Below are 13,942 nucleotides of genomic sequence, written 5' to 3'. Positions count from 1 at the left end.
CCCTGATTAATCTAGGGCCCGCAATCCTCGGCGTCGGGAGGATGTGTTCCGTCCCAAGGTCCGACTGGGTCCCGGCTTCCACTATGTTAACCCAGTGTGCCGTCAGCGAGATGTACCGTCCCTGCCCACAAGCACTTGTCCACATATCCGTGGTTAGGTGGACCTTCCCTGCAACTGCATTGCTGAGGGCACGGCTAATGTTGTGGGACACGTGCTTGTATAATGCGGGCATGGCACACCAGGAGAAATAGTGGCGGCTGGGGACCGAGAACCGAGGGACGGCCGCCGCCATCAGGTTGCCAAAAGCTTCTGTCTCCACGAGCCTAAAAGGCAACATTTCGAGCGCAAGCAGTCGCGATATGTGGGAATTTAGTAGTGTGGCCTGTGGAGCATTGGCTGCGTATTTGCGCTTGCGTTCCAAGGACTGGGGTATGGACAACTGAACGCCGCGCTGGGGCATGGACGTGCTTGTTGATGGTGCTAGTTGAGAGTGTGCAACGATAGGTGCAGGGCAGGAGGCAACTTCGCATCCACTAAGGACAGGGGATTGGCTTGCACACACGACAGCGGAAGAAGCAGTGGTGTCACCCGCAAACACTGTTCCTGGACCCTGGGGTTCGGACCACAAAGTCGGTGCTTTGCTGCCATGTGCCTGATCATGCCAGTGGTTGTCAGGCTGGTAGTTTTGCTACCCCTGCTGATGCTGGCCTGGCAGGTGGTGCAAATGGCCTTTTTGAGGTTATCGGGAAGACCTAACAGTTGTACTGGCAACTTCCGTCGTGTTGGTGTTATGGGAAACGGTTGCCTGCCTTCTGTCTGCGGCCACCACACTGCTTCTTCCTGCCTGTTGGGGTGCTCTGCCTTCCTTCCCCTGTTTTCTTCTGTCCTCCCCCTGCATATCCTCCTGCCAGGTTGGGTCAGTTGCTATATCATCCACCACCTCGTCTTCCACTTCCGCACCCTGGTCCTCCTCCTGACTTTCTGGTAATTGTGTCTCATCATTGTCCACCTCTTGTGACACTTTCCCACCATCACCTTCGTATGACCATGGCTGCTCAAATATTTGGGCATCGCTACATGCGATCTCCTCTTGCCCCGCTTCAAGTGGACCAGGCGAGAGGCCAGAATCTATAAATGGAAAAGTGAACAGCTCTTCGGAGTGTCCAAGTGTGGGATCAGTTGTCTCTGGGTACTCGGCATGGTGGGAGGAAAGAGGATCAGGGGGCCCAATATGCGGTCCAGACTCACGGCTACTGAGACTTGACCGTGTGGAAGACAATGTGGTGGTGGTGGTGGCTAAGTGACTGGAGGCATTTTCTGCTATCCAATCAATAACCTTTTCACACTGCTCTGTGTTCAATAGTGGTGTTTTGTGGTCCCCTATTAATTGGGACAAGAAGGTCGAGCGAGAATATGTAGGTGTTTGTAGTGGCACAATTTCAGCTTGGCCTCGGCCTCTGCATGCACCATCACCATCACGTCCAGTTCCCCATCCCTTGCCACGTGCCTTGCCCATTTGAAATGGAGGACAATATCTTCCACGCTTCCTACAAATGGCTGAATTTGGAGCGAACTTATATGTGATCCGTGTGACGGACAAACCACAGTTTTAAATAGCTGGCCTGTAGGTAACTATTTTTAACAGCAAACTGGTGTCAATAACTTCACTGACACACTGAAATAAAATTTTAATGGAGGCCAGAAATAGCAGAATTTTCAGCACAATTATATGTGATCCATGTGACGGACAAACCACAGTTTTAAATAGCTGGCCTGTAGGTAACTGTTTTTAATAGCAAACTGGTGTCAATAGCTTCACTGACACACTGAAACAAAATTTCAATGGAGGCTAGAAATGGCAATATTTTCAGCGCAATTATATGTGATCCGTTTTAACTAGCTGGATTTTTAGCGCTGTAATATGGAAAGGACCTGGCTGTATTCTGCAGTGCCAACAAGCAAATGGCGCAGATAAACGATGTTCTCTGGATTGCTTTTTAAGCAAATAATCAGGATTAAGATTAAAAAAAAATATTCCTGGCCCCTGATACCTGGGCCTATTTCTACAAATATCTGTAAAAGATGCAGCAGACAGAACTGGAATGGACCCTCTTGCTATGTGCACTACAGTCTGCTATACACCCTGCCTGCATAGAACTGATATATCTGCAGATGGATTAGTCCTCAGAAGGACTGTTAGTTGAGATGGATATGTGTCTCTAATATAGTCTGGTATACCTACACTAACTAGAAACAAGCAAATCTCTCCCTAGCTCAGCAGCAGCTCTCCCTACACTGTCTGATTCCGGAGTGACAGTGACGAGCATGGCGGAGCCAGGTCTGATATAGACCTGATGACGCTGAGTGGCCAGCCAATCACTGTAATGCCACAACCAACATGGCTGCGGCTTTACAGTTGTGTGGCCGACAATCCCTGCATGTTGATTGGCGCTCTAAAGACCCGAGCTCCCGCCGAGAAACCCCGGAAATAATCGGCGAGCGACGATCATCTCGAGCAGTGAGATGCTTGAGCGAGTACCAAGCAGTAGCGAGAATGCTCGCTCATCACTAGTAATAAGTAACCTATACTTAGTATACAGTTAGACAAAGTGATTAAAGATGTTCTAAAATTATCACCCAGCATCAGCATATGCATATAGTCTAAATGTAAACTAGGCCTGGGTCCATGGATCCACCGCATTCAAGAAGTTTATTAACCTTTTAGGTGGTTCACAGGAATTAAAGCAATATGAAAGAAAATAATTAACATTTTAATTTTTCCCACAAAAGTGTTCATTTAGCCCCAAATTTTGCACTTTTACAAGGGTAACAGGAGAAAATGAACCATAAAATTTGTTGTGCAATTTTTCCTGAGCATGCCAATACCCCATATATTAGAACCACAAGTCTCAGGAACATAATCAGTGAAAAAATACCGGCAACAGGTTGTAGATGGATATCACTGAAGCAACCACTTCAAAACGCATGAGATTATATAGAAAAAAATGAAGTCTTAAAGGTTGATGCAAAGATATAACAACTTTATTAATGCAAAACATACATATAAAATCTGTAGGTACAAAGGATGTGTGTAAAAGAATAGCAATAAAGAAAGGCAGCACGGGCACAAGGAGATAGAAAAATTCTGTGGCAATTATCAAGATAGATGGAACTTGATGTCAAGTAAAATATAGGGGGGAGGTCAGGAGGAAAAAAAAAAAAAGAGTCTAGGGAAATAAATATCAAACAATACTGTGGAGCTTAGTGCCCCATCTCTTAGTACTACAAGGCAGCAATTAAGGCTACAGTGCCCCTCTCATAAGCCCACAGCATAGTGGTTTGGCTATATAGTCTCAAAAAGAATCCCCATACATCTCCAATAAATGTCCATAAGATAATTACCTCGAAAAGTAAAAATGCGCCCCACCAGGTGGGAAGAGAGACTAGTGCCTCTTCCCTCCCAAGGAGGAAAACCACTGTTTGGGCACACGGCAGGACTCAGAAGGGAAGGAGTGCCATTTGACTTTTGGAATGCAAAATTGGCTGGAATAGATAGCGGACACAATGTCACGTTTGCAGAGCCCCTGATGTGCCTACATAGTGGAAACCCCCCACAAGTGACCCCATTTTGGAAACTACACCCCTCAATGAATTTATCTAGAGGTTTGGTGAGCACTTTGAATCCATATGTGCATCACAGAATTTTATAACGTTGAATTGTAAAAACTAAAAAATATATTTTCCCACAAAAAAGTTGTTTTAACCCCAAATATTTCATTTTCACAAGATAAACAGGAGAAAATGGACTCACGGCAGGGCTCAGAAGGGAAGGAGCGCCAATTGAATCCTGGAGCACAATTTTGGCTATAATAAATTACGTATGCCATGTCACAATTGAAGAGCCCCTTTTAGAGGAATTCATCTAGGGGTGTAGTCAGCATTTTTAACCCTCAGGCAATTCACAGAACTGTATAACACTAAGCTCAGTCATTGGAAAATTACAATTTTTTCCACTAAAATGTTGCTTTGGACCCAAGTTTTCAATTTTCAAAAGGATTAATTGGAGAAAATGGACCATACAATTTCTTACACAATTTCTCCTGAGTATGCCAATACCCCATATGTGGTCAAAAACTACTTTTGAGATAGAGTGGAAGACTCAGAAGGAAAGAAGCACCATATTGAAGTTTAGATTTTGCTGGAATGGTTTGAGGGTGCAATGTTATATTGCCAGCGCCCCTGAGGTGCCAGAACAGCAGAACCCCTCTCATAAGTGACCCCATTTTAAAAACTACATCTCTCAATTAATGCATCTATGGCTGCAGTGAGCATATTAACAAGACAGGTGTGCCACAGATGTTTATACCATTGGGCAGTGAAAAAAAAATGCTTACATTTTTACGACAAAATGTTTTTTTAGCCCCAGATTTTACATTTTCACATGGGAACATGGGTAACAATAGCTCCAAAATTTGTCACACAATTTCTGCTGACCATGGCAATACCCCATATGTGGTTGTACAGTACTGATTAGCCACACAGTGAGATTCGGGCAGTAAGGAGCACTATTTGACTCTTGGAGAACAAATTATCATACAATAGTTTGCAGACTCCATATACAGAGCCCCTAAGTGCTAGAAGAGCAGAATCCCCCGTCAATTGACTCCTTTTTGGAAATAACACCCCTCTGGGAATTAATCTACAGATGTAGTGATGATTTTGACTCCATGGGTGCTTTCCAGAAGCAAGCAGCAGTGGATGTTGCTAAGTGAAACTTGCAAATCTGTTATTGTAGTGCCCAGTACAATGTAGTACCCATACACTGTGCCTAGCTCATGCTTCTGGAGACACACACCCCGTATCTTACGTGGACTCTCATCACTACAGAGATGCCAAAAATGAGGACGCTAAATGTGGTTTATGCACACTGGGACTCAGAAGGGAGAGGGGTATTTGGATTTGGGAGAGCAGAGTTCGCTGGATTTCTTTTGTGGCGGCGAGGAGCCATTTAGCTTTCCAGAGCCTTTGTACTAACAGTAATGTGGAAGCCCCCATTTTTCCATTAACAGATGATGGACCAGAGTGGGGACTTGCTTTTTTGTGGATTAAGTTGAAGCTTTTATTAGGAACATTTTACATAATATTTTGGATCACATTTATCCTGCGCTTTACGGTGAGCACTTATATCGGGGTTTCCATTTTATTCTCCAAATGACGTGATTTAGATGAAACCCTGGAGGGATCCATCAGAATAATGAGGCCGCAAAGTTACTCTGGACTCGGTCTGGTTCACCGGTGTCCTTCTTTTCAGGAGTGCACAAAACTGTGGCCGACCGCACTTTTAGGCACGCTTAAAAAGACATATAATGCTGGATCATACACACGTGTTCGAAATTGTTGGTACTTCTCGTTTAATGAAAGAAAAACCCACAATGGTCACAGAAATAACTTCAATCTGACAAAAGTAATAATAAATTAAAAATCTATGAAAATGAACAAATGAAAGTCAGTAATTGCTTTTCAACCCTGCTTCCACAGAATTTTTAAAAAAAAATAAACTCATGAAATAGGCCTGGACAGAAATTATGGTACCCCTGAAAATAATGTGACAAAAGGAACATGTTAAGTCAAGTTGTGTCCATTAATTAGCATCACAGGTGTCTACAATCTTGTAATCAGTCAGTGGGCCTGTATATGTTGTGTACCACACTCAACATAGACCAGAGGAAGCAAAGGAAAGAGTTTTCTCAGGAGATTAGAAAGAAAATTATAGACAAGCATGTTAAAGGTAAAGGTTATAAGACCATCTCCAAGCAACTTGATGTTCCTGTGACTACAGTTGCACATATTATTCAGAAATTTAAGATCCATGCGACTGTAGCCAACCTCCCTGGACGTGGCCGCAGGAGGAAAATTGATGACAAATCAAAGAGACGGATAATACGAATGGTAACAAAAGAGCCCAGGATAACTTCTAAATAGATTAAAGGTGAACTTCAAGCTCAAGGAACATCAATGTCAGAACCCACCATCCATCATTGTTTGATCCAAAGTGGACTTCATGGGAGACGACCAAGGAGAACACCATTGTTGAAAAAAAACATAAAAAAGCCAGACTGGAATTTGTCAAACTACATGTTGACAAACCACAAAGCTTCTGGGAGAATGTCCTATGTACAGATTAGACAAAAATGGAAGTTTTTGGCAAGGCACATCAGCTCTATGTTCACAGATGGAGAAATGAAGCATATCAAGAAAAGAACACTGTCCCTACTGTGAAACATGGAGGAGGCTCTGTTATGTTTTGGGGCTGCTTTGCTGCATCTGGCACAGGATGTCTTGAATCTGTGCAGAGTACAATGAAATCTCAAGACTATCAAGGGATTCTAGAGAGAAATGTGCTGCCCAGTGTCAGAAAGCTTGGTCTCAGTCGCAGGTCATAGGTCTTGCAACGGGATAATGACCCAAAACACACAGCAAAAAGCACCCAAGGATGGCTAAGAGGAAAACATTGGACTATTGTGAAGTGGCCTTCTATGAGCCCTCCTATTGAGCATCTTTGGAAAGAGCTGAAACATGCCGTCTGGAAAAGGCAACCTTCAAACACGAGACAACTGGAGCAGTTTGCTCATGAGGAGTGGGCCAAAATACCTGTCGAGAGGTGCAGAAGTCTCATTGACAGTTACAGGAATTGTTTGATTGCAGTGATTGCCTCAAAAGGTTGTTCAACAAAATATTAAGTTAAGAGTACCATAATTTCTATCTAGGCCTACTTTATTAATTTTTTTAATTCTGTGGAAGCAGGGTTGAAAAGCAATGTCTGGCTTTCATTTGTTCATTTTCATAGATTTTTAATTTCTTATTACTTTTGTCAGATTCAAGTTATTTCTGTGACCATTGTGGGTTTTTCTTTCATTAAATGAGGGGTACCAACAATTTTGGCCACGTGTGTAGGTCAGATGGCATCCACACTGCCTCCATCTGCCTCATAGGGAATCCTCCACTGGAGGTTCCATCTCAATTACGTATTTCAGAGATTACATGGAAACTCCAGTGTATGCGCTCAGTGTAGAGCGCAGGATAAATGTGAGCTGATGTCACACTGGGTATAGGGGGAACCCAGTGTATAATGACAGGAAAAGGGAAGGGTGCCCTACAAGTAGGGAAAAGTGGAATAGAGACCCCTAAACAGCTCAAACAACAAACCCTGACTCCCATATAGGTTCTGAACCTGTTGCTGGGCAGGAAACCTGGCCCTAGCTTATCCTAAAGTTAGACCCAAGGTAGGGGGGGATTGGTGAGCACTAGTCAGCCCCACTGCAAACTTAAGTACACACAAGGGAAACAAACAAAGGAATACACTTAGCTTCAAGATGGCACTGGAGGAAACACAACAACAATCCACAAAGGAACTCCAAGAAAATTCTAGCCGACTACTAGAATTCCAGGCCTGAATAGATCAGAACATTCTATCACCAGCAACTCTCTGGAGAAACTGAGTATATTTAAGGATACAGCAAGGGTGTGGTAATTAGCAGCAGAAGGTGAGGATCACCGCTGGGTCCTAAAGGTATAATCCCCAAGCCAGGTGAGGATCACCGCTGGGTCCTAAAGGGAGAGTGATCATGAAAGGATCAGGAAGATGTTTGCAAAGCCAAACACAGTGACCTTCTACAGCTGGACCCCATATGACTGTCTTTCAAACCTGACACATCCGTGACAGCCAAACCTTACTGTGATCTTTCAGTGGCAGAATAAACAAATCAACAGCGGGTTAAGAATTGGTTTTATTTATTTTTTATGCGGTATAAGTGATTAGACAACTTTATTCTCCGGGTCGGTGAGATTACAGTGATACCAGATTTTCCATATTTTTCAAATCGTAAGACGCACTTTTTCCCCCAAAATTTTTGGTGCATCTTATAATCCAAATGTAGCTTACTGGCTGCGGTGGAGCTTGGTCCCAGGGTCACTGCTGTTGGAAGCTGGTGGCCTGGCAGGAGTGGGGCGATGCTGTGGGTCCCAGGCTGGTAGGAGGGGGTGTTCAGCGGTGCAGTGGCTCCGCCGACATTTTGTGAGAGCCCAGAGTCCCCACACTTCCATGGTTTTCAATGCGATGAACTTTGGGAAAATAGCTACCGGAGGCGGCCCTGATTGAGATCTTGGAATTGTCGCATCTCTGAACACCCCCTCCTCCCAGCTTGGGGCCCGCAGCATCACCCCACTCCTGCGTTCGCTGCCGCCGCCATCTTCCTGCAGCAGCGACCCTGACTCCTGGGACCTCGCTTCCCCACAGCTAATACCCCTGGTAAACTACCGTAAAAATGGACTATAAGACGCACCACCATTTTATTAAAAAAAAATAGTAGTTTTCCTACCCAAAATTTGTGGTGCATTTTATAATCCGGTGCGTTTTATAATCCGCAAAATACAGTATATCTGTTTACTATGTTTGGCTGCTGTCAGACACTAAAAGACACTTTTTTTTGCAAAAAATAAGTTTTTGCATCACCATATAGAGGGCTTGTTTTCTGCGGGACGAATTGATGTTTTCATTGGTACCATTTTTGTGCACATGACATTTTTTGATCACTTTCTATTCTGATTTTTGGGAGTCAGAATGACCAAAACCAGCAATTCAGGAATTATTTTTGTTTTTTTATGCTGCTGTTTGTATGGTAAAATTGATAAGTCAGCTTCATTCTTCGAGTCTTTCACTGCGATTACAGTGAAACCACATTATGTAATTTTTTTATGTTTTTCTGCTTTTGCACAATAAAAACAATTTTATAGAAAAATTATTTTTGTATCTCTTTATTCTAAGAGCTATAACTTTAGTATTTTTCTACTGATGGAACTGTATTGTGGCTTATTTTTTTTGCAGGAAAAAATGACGTTTTCAACTATACCATATTAATTTCCATTCGAGTTTTTGATCGCTTATTATTTCACTTTTTGTTCTGCAGTATTGATGAAAAAGCTTATTTTTTTGTACGTTTTTTATTTTTTGTGTTCACTGAAGGGGTTAACTAGTGTGACAGTTTTATAGAGTTGTTCTGGACTGGGCGATTTCAATTATGTGTACCTTTTTAGTTGATTTTTTTTTATTTATGTACTGTATTCATGGGTAAAATATATATATATATTTTTTTTTTATTTATTTTGTGAAATTTTTTAAAAATACTTTCACAATTTTTTTTAACTTTTTTACTTAGTCCCTTTATGGAACTTTAACTTTTATTAGTCTGTCACTGCTGCAATGCACCAGTGACAGCTGGGTCTCCAGTGCCGCACACGATCGCCATGTTGTACCTATACGTCAAAGGTCTGGAAGCCCTAGCCGACCATGACGTATGGGTACTTCAAAGGTCGTGAAAGGGTACTTGATTTTGCAGGAGAACGTCTGTTTTCTCCAGGAAGCCGCTTGGCTGGTTTTCAAGGCCACACAATAAACCATTTTTTTGTTGGTAAAATGGTTGTTTTAGAGAAAAAAATCATACATGTGTCCAACAAGCAATTTAAAAAAAGCAGTCAAGGGTCTCCACAGAAGTGATGTCTTCAGCCAGCAGAAGCGCTGAGCTCATGAGGCAGAAGCACAAGAGCGCCCACTCAGAGCAGTGTATGGGTCCACAGACTTTCTACTGAGCCCTTATACCACTCTGCGTGCTCTCCTGCAAGAATGCGGTGCTTCTGCCTTCTGAGCTCAGCTGTCAGTAAAGTACACAATTATTCTGGGTCTAGAAACAAGTGGGGAGTTTGAAGAAGTAATCAAATGACCTTGCGATGCGTAAGTCAAGCGACAGTCATTGACTATTTGCCATGGCTTTCGCTTGCTTCACAGCCAGATTTGTCAACCGTATAGAAATTCCTGGGCAGTTTGGAAAAAATTGGACTTTTTCCAGTGTCTGTAAAAAAAATAGATGTATCTATCATTTTTTAATTTTTCTCAAAGTAAACATAACTTATGTGAAGATAAAATGTATCTAACAATATAAAATGGAAATGTACAGTTAAGCCATCAATTAGTCATTCGATATAGGCATAATTCATTATATTGTAAAATCAAAGTAGTGTTAGAATTTTCTGAGATCAGAAAGAAAGCGGGTATGGAAAGCCTGGATTTATATTGGCCAATTAATGACAGAGTTAGTGTTTAGTCTACTCTACTGTAGAACTCAAAGACCATCTTCCCAACCTTCCTGAGTGCGAGGGGCTGACATATCATTGGGGCAACCCGTGCAAGGAACCAAGAGGTAATGTGGCCACATCCTCCTCCAAAGCAGGTAAATTTGTGCATTCTGATGAGCTATTGGACTGCAAAGGGCCCATATTCTGTTCTTGCGGCGTGGCCCTTTTCAGTCTGTGTTCGACAGTGCTGGGCGCTGACAACAACCTTCTGAATAAATACTGTATGTATGTATACATTGAGTTTACCTAATCTGCCTATCTTATATACTTGTGTTTAAAATATATGTTAAATGATACATAGCAGCTACAGTGAATACAAGTTCCCCATGACTCCTGCCCTCCATCATGCAATCAGGGAAAAACCGACACTATTTATGGATGTAGTGTAACTTCAATGTAAAAATAGCAAAAGGGTCTGCACCCAGGGGCGTACATAGGAATCATGGGGCCCCATAGCAGAAGCTCTTATTGTACCCCACCTCAACTCCCAGGGCAAAGTATGCTGACCCCATCACAGTATGATCCCCCAACTGTAAGCCCCTAGAGCTAGAGAGGATGGTACATAATAAGTGAGGGTGTTATACATAATAAAAGAGGAAGCTATATAACTAAGGATGGTGCTTTACATAATAATTGAGTACACTATATACTAAGGGACTGTGCTATACATAATAAGGCTACATTCCTGCATCTGTGTGCAGTGTCAGTGTGCTGCCCTGTTTTACAGACGCATTGAGCATGTCCTATTCTAATCCTCAAAATCGGATCAGAACAGGACATTCTCTGACCCTCTTAGATCTCATTCTCAGATCCGTGATTTTCATGGATGTGTGAATGGATCTATAAAACTGTACGAGTCCGTGGACCATCCGATAAAAAAATCTGGCAGCACTCAGACTTTTCACACAAATGTGAGAATGTGGCCTAAGGGATTTTACAGATAACATTATCACTCCAAGTCACACAGTGCAGATATAGAATAATATTTACGTCCAGGCACTTACCGCTGACGTCTCGCCTGATCAGAGTTGGTTTCTGCTGTTTCTTCTCCATCTGGTCAGACCTTCATGTCGACATCTCCCAGCCACGACTCGTCTTGTCACGATGATCTCCAGCCTAGAAAATAACAAGGTCACATATTGTATGCATACATGTGTCTCCCCTGCTCTGCGTCCTCGAATACTCGCCACTTATTAATCAAAATATAAAGTGATAAGCAGCACTGTGCCCCACATTAACTATAATCTCCACCAGCCAATAATATAAATTATTCAGTCTCTGTGACTCTCCCCAATTAACTGTAAGACTATGTGCACACAGAAAACATACAAGGCTTCAAAGTACAAGCAAAGGGAAACCCCCATAATTGCTCTCTCCCAGCACCCCCATCATTGCTCTCTCCCAGCACCCCCGTCATTGCTGTCCCAGCACCCCATCATTGCTCTGTCCCAGCACCCCCATCATTGCTCTCTCGCAGCCCCCCATCATTGCTCTGTCCCAGCACCCCCATCATTGCTCTGTCCCAGCACCCCCATCATTGCTCTGTCCCAGCACCTCCATCATTGCTCTCTCCCAGCCCCCCCCATCATTGCTCTGTCCCAGCACCTCCATCATTGCTCTCTCCCAGCACCCCCATCATTGCTCTCTCCCAGCACCCCCATCATTGCTCTGTCCCAGCACCTCCATCATTGCTCTCTCCCAGCCCCCCCATCATTGCTCTGTCCTAGCACCTCCATTATTGCTCTCTCCCACCACCCCCATCATTGCTCTCTCCCACCACCCCCATCATTGCTCTTTCCCAGCACCCCCATCATTGCTCTCTCCCAGCAACATGTCATTGCTCTCCCCTTCCCCACCATCCCCATCATTGCTCTTCCCAGCCCTATCAGCCCCATTATTGCTCTTCCCAGCCCCATTATTGCTCTTCCCAGCCCCATCACTCCTCTCCCCAGCCCCATCAGCCCCATTATTGCTCTTCCCAGCCCCATCATTCCTCTCCCCAGCCCCATCAGCCCCATTATTGCTCTTCCCAGCCCCATCATTCCTCTCCCCAGCCCCATCAGCCCCATTATTGCTCTCCCCAGCCCCACCATCCCACCATTGCTCTCCCCCCACCTCCCCTCCCCAGCATTTCCGTGAAAAAAAACAAAAAAACACAACAACTTACCTCAGCTCGCTCCCCTGCAGCAGCATCCTCCTGGTTGCCGGCAGCTTTCTTCCTAACCCAGGCGCACGCTGCATGATTACGTCATCAAGCTGCGCGCGCCTGGGTCAGGGAGGAAGCAGAGGACGAACCCTCCAGCTCCTCTGCTATTCTTCTCCTGACAGCAGCGGAGCTGCAGGGATCGCTCACTGACCGCCGCGTGCAGGGAGCAGCTGCACCTTGCGGGCCCCTTGGTGCAGCTTCATGGTGGGGACCCGGCGCGGCAGCACCAGCGGCAGTATGTCCACCCCTGGAATGCTATGGGGCCCCCCCGGCTCATGGGGTCCATAGCAGTCGCGTGGTCTGCTGCCATTGGCGTTACGCCACTGTCTGCACCCCCACATATAATACTAGTGTTTTTTTACCCTATTGCTCAAATCTCTCTTAGAGGGCAATATGACACCATTAGGTTATTGCAGTGGATGCAAGACCCTTATGTACTGCATGAGACTATTCCAGTCTTTCAAAATAAATTAGTTATTATAATAGGTTATTTTGCTCCTTTTTTAGGAGCCATAAATAGACATATTCAGTTTTGTTTCCCTGTAGTCTTCACAAAGAGTTAATAATATATTAACAGTATATTACATGAAGAAAAATATACAGATTGCTGAAGAACACTAGTGTTTAATTTTATCTGGTTATTGCCATAAATATTTACATACAGTGGATATAAAAAGTCTACACATCCTGGTTTGCCATAGGCGACCATTCACTAGACGGAGGCCAAAAGTGTGTTCTTGTGGCCTCCCCCTGGCCAGTACGTACAAGCATACTGTTTGTTTAACTGTATAGGAAGCGGAGCAGTCTGCACTTTCCTATGCACAGGACCTCTGCAAGGGAACAGATACCATGTGGTTTATGTATCTTTCTTTAAATCAGCCCTAGTACAGTTTGTGTGTACACAAAATAGGTATATCAGTTAGATCAGGTTAACATACAGCGGTTTAGTGCAAATTTTTATAAACCAAAGCCAAATCCTAAATAAGAAAGAAGTATAATGAAATGACTGACACTTTTTTGCATCTACTTCATGTTTTGAATAAAAAAAAAATTAGTCAAAAACTGACCTGTGTGAATATTTCCAAAGGAATATAGTAGAGGATCAATATATTAATATATAAGTATGCTTCACATTTTCCATAGACGTCATGCAGGGAAGACGTTTTCTTTTTATTGCAATGCAATGCCCTAGATATGCCTCGTTTAACTCCTGAGAGGGCATGTTTATTTCACAAGGCAATGGTCAAAGTCTATGGCACATAGCTCAAGGCTTCCAGAGATAATCAGTTACATAACCTATTCCAAATCAAAGATTACATAGAAAAGATTATCTACATGATAATAAACGCTGTTGTAGTTGTACATTTAGAATAACAAGCAGATCTGTCCAAAAGGAACAGTGACCTATATTCACCTCAAAATATAATCAGTGTTCCCTTTATTCTCCCCTTTTTTCTCTTTCTTCCCCCATCTTTTCTCCCTTTCACTTTTTGTCTTCTTCTGTTCTTTCGTCTTTTCTTACTGCGTTCATGATCTCTTTTACAGGTT

At 43.5% G+C, this 13,942-nt stretch overlaps 1 protein-coding gene across 1 annotated transcript in view; it reads right to left on the bottom strand.

Annotated features, from left to right (window-relative positions):
* SLCO4C1 (solute carrier organic anion transporter family member 4C1) overlaps nucleotides 1-13,619 on the bottom strand; it is a 221,891-nt gene extending 208,272 nt beyond the window's left edge. The window contains exons 1-2 of the mRNA XM_073677952.1: nucleotides 13,462-13,619; nucleotides 11,193-11,304 (exon numbers count right to left, since the gene is read on the bottom strand). Coding sequence (XP_073534053.1) covers nucleotides 11,193-11,241 — 49 coding nt within the window. The 5' untranslated portion in view covers nucleotides 11,242-11,304; nucleotides 13,462-13,619. The remainder of the gene's footprint in view (nucleotides 1-11,192; nucleotides 11,305-13,461) is intronic.
* Between the last annotated feature and the right edge of the window lie 323 nt (nucleotides 13,620-13,942).

This window comes from Phyllobates terribilis, unplaced genomic scaffold (genome assembly GCF_046119375.1).
Source record: "Phyllobates terribilis strain yellow unplaced genomic scaffold, ASM4611937v1 Scaffold_1__5_contigs__length_1240528914, whole genome shotgun sequence".
NCBI classification, from domain to species: Eukaryota; Metazoa; Chordata; class Amphibia; order Anura; family Dendrobatidae; genus Phyllobates; species Phyllobates terribilis.
This window is presented reverse-complemented; position numbering and strand designations above follow the sequence as displayed.